The following is a 7,495-nucleotide window of genomic DNA, read 5'->3' as shown; positions in this document are numbered from 1 at the left end:
CGTCATATGACAACAGCGACATCCTATGTATACTAGATATATAAATTATAATGAACAAATTATTAATAACAAACATCTGTGAAAATTTGAAGGTATGAAGGATAATAAGTATTGGTGTGGTAGCGAAATATTTAATACGTAAAATTGTATTTATTTACCCATACGCAACTTCAGATTTCAATGTAGGGCCGATATAAGAGGATAGTCGTGAATACTTTTTGTTTGATTTGTATAACGCCATTTATTGTAATTGCGTGCTGTAAACTTCTTCATATTATTGCCTAGGTCTTATTCCTTGCGTTTTGCTTATTATTCTGCCTCAAATGGTTAACAGAAGCAAGATATGGACAATTAAAAATGAAAATATTTCCCGTAAGCTTCCATTGCTACGCGAGCCACGCCCCTTAACAGATCCCCTTGGTCACGTCAGAGCTCGTTGCGGCTTCTAGCCAATGGGAGAGCTCCGTGTCTCGGAATGCTCTTCCTAAGATACTTCTATATTCCTTGAGAGACATCGGTGAAATGTTCCCAAGGTTCGGTCCGTGCACAACACAAAACAAGTGAGGCGTAGAGATGCGTCGGCCAGACTGAGAGCCCGTGCGTTCGCGGCCGGGTCGTGCGTGTAGACGCTTGGGATAACCCGTGTGTGTATGGGGTGCGTTCCCATCTAGTTATGACGTCACTTGTCAGCACGAGGAAGTCAGCGTTGTCGGTGGTCGCGAAAAAGACTGAATTGGTGCTGGTGGTGCCCGTGTTCGAACCTTCGCGTCGGCGGGAGATGACGTCATGACGGACGGCGACGTGTTCTTGAAGTTCGAGTTGTCCGGGAGGGCGGATCGCGGCGAGGAGGATGCTCAGCTGATCGCGAATCCCGTGGAACCGGAACGTGCCGAAGAGAAGCTCACGCCGCGACCGGTGGAGAAGAAATTGTCCGCTGTGACCCGCTGGAGGCTGTGGCTCCAGCTGATATGCCAGTCGTACTTAAAACCGGCCAAGCGAACCGGGATCGTGACCCAACCGGGACTCGATTACCAGTCTACCTTGCACGCTCCGTACTTCATACTACTTGTTAGCATATTGGAGGTAAGTGGGCTTGACATTAACACATCAAATTGGGCAACGAACTTCTGTATTTATAGTTGTCTATACGGTGGCGAAGTTTGAATAATATAGGGTGTCCCAATAAAATGTATACATTTTGAGTAATTATAGCGTCAGTGTTTATAAACGAGGAACGACTGACGATGACCGGACCCCTCTCCGATTTTCTTCATATTTGGCATACTCACTGGTCTCACTGCAGAACATGGGCTGCTTGTTCCCTCTAAATAGACGAACGAAATTTATATCCCCTGAAAGTATGTACTTTCTACTTCTATTTTCTGGCGTTCCTTTTACGATTACTATTATATTATTGCCCGTAAAAAATGTTTTTCCTGCTACTAAGAGCAATCCATTTCTCCGTTTGTTCGCATCCATATTGTTTACGGACTCAAGTGTTGTGCGATAAGTGAGACCCTTCGTTTCGCGGAATTCGAGTTGATTTGTCGCTCCGGATTCCACCCACAGATGCACAGTTTCTTTCATTATTTCAGACGAGGAATGCTTACAAGGTTAGGTTAGGCCTGTTAGGTTGGGTTCCAATAGCATAAATACAATGAAAAATGTTTTTTCGGTCTGCTACTAAAAGCAATGCATTTCTCCATTCGTTCGTGTCCATATTGTTTACGCACAGTTTCTTTCATCATTTCTTCGAGGAATGCCTACAAGGTTAGGTTAGGCCTGTTAGGTTAGGTTTCATTAGCATAAATACAATGACTAATTATTATTTAGGCTAAGTGAACTAAACCTAGCTACCTAACAACATAGGCATTTTTTGCTTTCACTAGATTTGTGCAGGAATATGCCTTTTCCTTCGCTGCTACGATTTCAATACCGCCCAACCTGGACACGTTTTTCTGTTGTTTTTTTAAAGAAAAACATTTTTCCGCACTTTAAAACTTACTTTTCCCGATTACTAACTACAAAACGTTACCAAAAAATTATGAACCGCGTTCCTCCTAAGCAGCCCATATTCTGCAGTCTTACCTACTCACTAATTGAGGCCTCCTCATCACGAATTGGAAACTTCTAGAAATTGCAAAATAACCGAAAATAAGGCGTTAGTTTTCGGAATATAAACCGTCGATTTTCGCGAATTTTTTTGTTTCACGGTAAAAATTTACTATCCTTCGGACACCTCTAATTTTTTCGTTTCGTCAATTTTTGACATTCGTACTTACGTATCTGCTTCGCGGAACATTCCTGAAGGTGTAGAACATCTAGAAATTGCAAAATAAGCGAAAATAAGGCGTTAGTTTTCGGAATGGAAGCAGTCGATTTTCGCGATTTGTTTTTGTTTCACAACCAAATATGTATATTCCTGATACTACCACGACACCAAATTTTAACTATGTTTGCCTAACCTAACCACGTGCCAATGGTTCGTGGGGCTAGCGCCAATGGTTTATGGGGCTAGCGCCAGTGGTTTATGGGGCTAGCGCCAATGGTTTGTGGGGCTAGCGCCAATGGTTCGTGGGGCTAGCGTCAATGGTTCGCAATTATTTCCAATTTCTAGATCCTGATACTACCACGACACCAAATTTTAACTATGTTTGCCTAACCTAACCGAACTAACCTAACCACGCGCCAATGGTTCGTGGGGCTAGCGACACGCCATCCTTCTGACTCTCGTTGCAAACGCAGACAGTTTGAAACACTGGATACCCAATGAACATGAACAAAACACAATCACGACGCGTCATGTTACAGTCACGTCGCGTGATGGTGTACGAAGGTGTACGCGCCAAACGCTTTTCTCCGTCGGAGAATTAATTTTCAACGAACAACATGAATTTCAGCTATGTAACATTCCCACATGACACAAAACACCTTCCCGATGATCGACAATGCTACAGGAACTTATTACGGTACGTAGTTTCTTCTGTAAAAATAAATAAATGTGTCCGAAGGATAGTAAACTAGTACCGAAATGTTAACTATGTTTGCCTAACCTAACCGAAACTAACCTAACCACACGTCAATGGTTCGTGGGGCTAGCGCCAATGGTTCGCAATTATTTTGCAATTTCTGGACGTTTCCGACAAATTTTAACTTCAGATTCGTCATTAGCAGGCGTCAATTAGTAAGTATGCCAAATATGAAGAAAATCGGAGAGGGGTCCAGTCATCTTCAGTCATACCATTGCCGACCTCCGTGGCAGAGTGGTAAGCACAGCGCGCCACGACGGGTTCCAATTCCGGTCTTGACATGAGTGTCATTTCATCCATCACTCATCCTCATCTTCGCAACTAGCCAAAAGTAGGAGACAGGTGAAGTAAAATAAACAATCAATCAATAAATGTCACTGTTTATTAAAATAGACTTAACTTTCAACTACAGACATGAATAATTTTTCCTTGTCGACGCTTGATTTCAAACTGATGACCGTTCTGATCCAGGCACTGCTGGAAACGTGACGTAACAGAATCGCGAACATCAAGAATCGTTTACTTCGGTATTTGGGCACATTCTCATTCAATTGCTGCCTTCCAATTCTTCCACTCTTGCCGGTTTGATACTGTAAACATTATATTTTATATATCGCCATACAAAAAGTCTAGGACGTGAAGTCTGGTGAACGCGGAGGGTATTCTTCTGAACCTCTTCACTCAATCCATTTGCTTGGCACATTTTCCCAAGTACCACTCAAAAAATCGTACTCTCCGGTCAGAATCATCTGCATTGAGAGCATGGACTCTTCTTATGCTTCAAAATGTACACTTGATTTCGATATTCCTGTTAATGTGTGTACATTTTTGGGAGACCCTGTACTTTACGTATAATATATATAATAAACCATATGATACTATAGGAGCATATTGATAAGCCTGCTCGTGGTATTTCTGATCCAATATTTCTAGAAATTGTTTCTTAATAACAATTTTGTAAATTTTGTTATAGTTGTTTCCAACGAATTTAAAAATTAATTTTCCTTGGTTTAGTGCAATAAATTTCTAAAATGTAGCGTATCCCCCCCCCCCCAGACACATACGCATATATGTAATTTCTAAGTCCGTGTAATGGGCGCATTTATATTTACACTAGCTATCAGAGGTGCCCGCCCCCCTCCCCCGCCTCAAAAGTCCTTGACGCTACCCTTCTTTTATGTCATAAACTTTGCGCAAATTATTATAGTCCAGGATTTCGAACCCGACCTGGCAATGATGAGCACTCTTTGTGAGCGTCCCTAGGAAAAGTAAACTGCCCTCCTCCCCGTTTTGGAACCCGGTCCCCGCCACTGCTGATCCTCTGTGGGAAGTTGTGTCTTGTCCTGCCCGTATATGTTCCTGATTGTCCTTTCTTCAATTTCACAGAATCGCCATTCATCCTCATCTTTGCGATCAGCCAAAGGTGGCAGAAATGCAAAATAAACCAATTGCTAGCGAAGTTATTTGATCTATTTACTTGCAAACTGACAATTAGAGCAATTTAATAAAATGGTATTACTTTCACGGGAAAGCCTTAACATTCACTCCTGTCCAACTTCTTTGCGCATTATACCGCGTTTGTTACAACCTGTCCCGGTTCCCGCGCTAGTTGCTCCCTGGCTTTTCTCGGTGCTGGGAAAAGTCAAAGCCAGGCAGCCAATTAAAATACGCAACGTCGCAACAGCGTCTACGTAAGCGCCTCTCTTCTGGCTTCCATTCGCTCCTCGCTGCCCAGCAGACGATTTTTTCCTCGTTTCTCATTGGCACCGAAACTGTCCAGCGCTCCCTAGCGCGGGAAAGGGGACAGGTTGTAACAAACGCGGTTATAATACTCGGGCCACTCTCTGTCTACGATTCCTCCCCGTACTATGTAAAAAATAGCGCAGTGCTAGCGAATTTGGGGTTACCAATAACACCCCAATAACAACAACAAAACACGGTAAATCAACTGAACGCTACATGATACAATGTTCAAATATAGCGTATATACGAGTTCGAGTGTCGAGGAGATGAGACTCGTGAAGCGGTTTGTTAAGATTTCATATATCGATCATTATCGAATCGACTGTGTTTTAGTATCGATTTTAGCTACGATCCAATTCGAAGTCGAACCAGCGTGACATCTAGCGAGCATGCTGTGACTTGATATAATTTTCTTTTAAGTTTGAGTTTTTGTTAAGAACTTGTAGAAAACCAGGACAATTTTACAAGAAATTCCTCCAGGTCGCTCTTTATATTATGTAAAAAGAGGCAGCGGCGGCTGTGGCTCTGAATTAAGAGAGAATTGGGATAATAGAGAATATTAGATCAACAGTCGTATGAATGAGGTTTCTAACAAGAAACTAAAATTTGTGTGTTTTTGTAATAAACGTCATTCTCTAATAAGTATGTGCAATTATTCACCTAATTTTCTCTATCCATTTTCTCCTACTAGTTCTTTACCTAATTCTGAGCCACCAGCCGCCACTGCTCAAGAGGATACAAAGTATTTTCATATTACTGTATTAACGGTTCGGTGGTGGTAGAGTCGAATCACTTTCGGAATATCTCCAGCGGACTGAGCGAGTCTGTCTAGCGATCCTAGTGGGCGTGTAGAACCTGACCAAGGGGCTTATCAATAGGTTTTGGGTTGAGATGACGTCAGCGGCTCGCTTGGTTGATTGGCTGCTTTGAGAGTTGTGACTCGTTCCGATGCTTCAAATGCATAACAGCCAAAGTTGTTACGGAAATAATCTCCCTCTAGCTTCTTATTCTCCCTCCCTTTCTTCCTGTTTCTTTTTATTTTCTTCCTGTTTTATTCTATATCTTACGTTCTTATTTTGTTTCTCTATGTCCATATTTCTTTTATCCACTTTGTCTTTCAGGTTCTCTCTCTCCCTCTTCTTTGCTTTTCATTCTTCCTTCTTCTGTGTCTCTTTTTCTTTACTTTTCTTCCTCTATTTCTCACTGTTTCTCTCTGCGTGTTTCTTTCTTCCACTCTTTCTTTCTTTATCTTTTCTCTCTGTTTCTCTCTTTGTATGTTTATTTCTTCCACTCTCCCCCTTTTGTTTCTCTTCTCTCCACTTCTTTTTGTCTTTTCTTTATTTTTTATCCTCTGTTCCTCTCTATTTTCTTTCATTCTTAGTGTTTTCTTGGGTATTTTTCCATCGCTGCTTCGTCCTATTTTTCTTGCCTTCTCCTTTTCATTATCACTTTCCATTTTATTCCTACCTCACCATGTCAATGGGGTCTAAGGAGTGACCATTTTCTGAATACCCTCAACTATCTCTCTTTCACGTAGTACACCCTGGACAGCATCTAGGAGACTAACGAGGCCCTGGCGCCTGGACCGAAAGCTGTAGAACTTATGTTGTGTCGCACATATATGTGCGGACTTCTGTGGCGGAGTGGACCACAGTGCGCTACGTGGCCAGGGGTTCTGGGTTCGAATCCCGGCCTGGCATTGGTGTTCTTTGTGAATATCCATTTCATCAATTTCATCATATCATCATCGTCGCGATTAGCCAAAAGTGGAAGAAAAGCGACGTAACATAAATCAAATCAATCAATGGTCAAAAAATATTCCATTCATACCAAGTAATCATCATTCAACCTCAATGTTGTTTGAGTAGTTGTTGTCAATTTTATGCACAGAAAGACTTATTAGAACTGGGCCTACAGTTCTAAGTGGAACCCGAATCGCTATGTGCCTCCACCGGGTATCGAACACAGGATCCCTTGATCACAATGTTACTAGTTACCTATACGCCATCGGGTAGCTCTCACATCGTCGTGATTAAGTTAACAATTTGAAAGTAACATTGACCAACAAGATGCTAACAATAACGAAAAAATGAAAGTTAAGCGCAAGAAAGGTGATCAATTCAATGAACTTGGCAACACTGACGAATAGGAATAAGGGGGAAATCTGTAACTGGAAGAAGAGATTTTCGTGAGAACAAAATTTTCGCGTGAAAACGCACGACACCTGTCGGGACATGCTCTCGGCGGTGTGCAAATTCTGAGGCTTTCGACTCCTCTCGATTTCTCCTTTTCGAAGCCCTTTTTAGTCGGGTAGGTCGTTAACCCAGAACGTAGCGTTTACCGGGAACTAATTTTGGACTCTACATCATTCAGCGATTTCTTCTCCCTCCGTCAGCTGTGTTGTAGACCCGCGATCCCTCAACGCTTGTTTCTTCTGGACGTTTCTTTGCTGAGGGGGAAAAAAGCCCAAGGATGTAATCACAGCTCTTTTAGACGTTAGATTCGCGATGTCAAGTCCTTTGCAAAACATTCCTCCCCTGATCCATATACAGGCGGATTCTCAAAATAACCCCGATGAAAGCCGTTTCGACAAGGTCCGACTGAACTCAAATAAACACGGAAACAAACTCCTACATGCAAACATTCCACAGTCAAAATGTCACGACCCCACAGACGTGAGCGTGCTTGTCGAAAAGTCGAACAAGTCTCAACCTGTCAGTGTG

At 42.3% G+C, this 7,495-nt stretch overlaps 1 protein-coding gene across 1 annotated transcript in view; it reads left to right on the top strand.

The window, feature by feature from the left end:
- Window positions 1–521: 521 nt before the first annotated feature.
- Window positions 522–7,495, top strand: part of LOC145992118 (protein rhomboid-like) — a 95,198-nt gene continuing 88,224 nt past the window's right edge. The window contains exon 1 of the mRNA XM_083128365.1: window positions 522–1,083. Within this exon, the coding sequence (XP_082984491.1) occupies window positions 787–1,083 (297 nt within the window). The 5' untranslated portion in view covers window positions 522–786. The remainder of the gene's footprint in view (window positions 1,084–7,495) is intronic.

The sequence above is a fragment of the Lepisma saccharinum genome, chromosome 9 (assembly GCF_977018435.1).
Source record: "Lepisma saccharinum chromosome 9, izLepSacc3.1, whole genome shotgun sequence".
NCBI lineage: Eukaryota > Metazoa > Arthropoda > Insecta > Zygentoma > Lepismatidae > Lepisma > Lepisma saccharinum.
The sequence above is the reverse complement of the archived record's forward strand: the minus strand, read 5'-3'. Positions and strand labels throughout refer to the sequence as shown.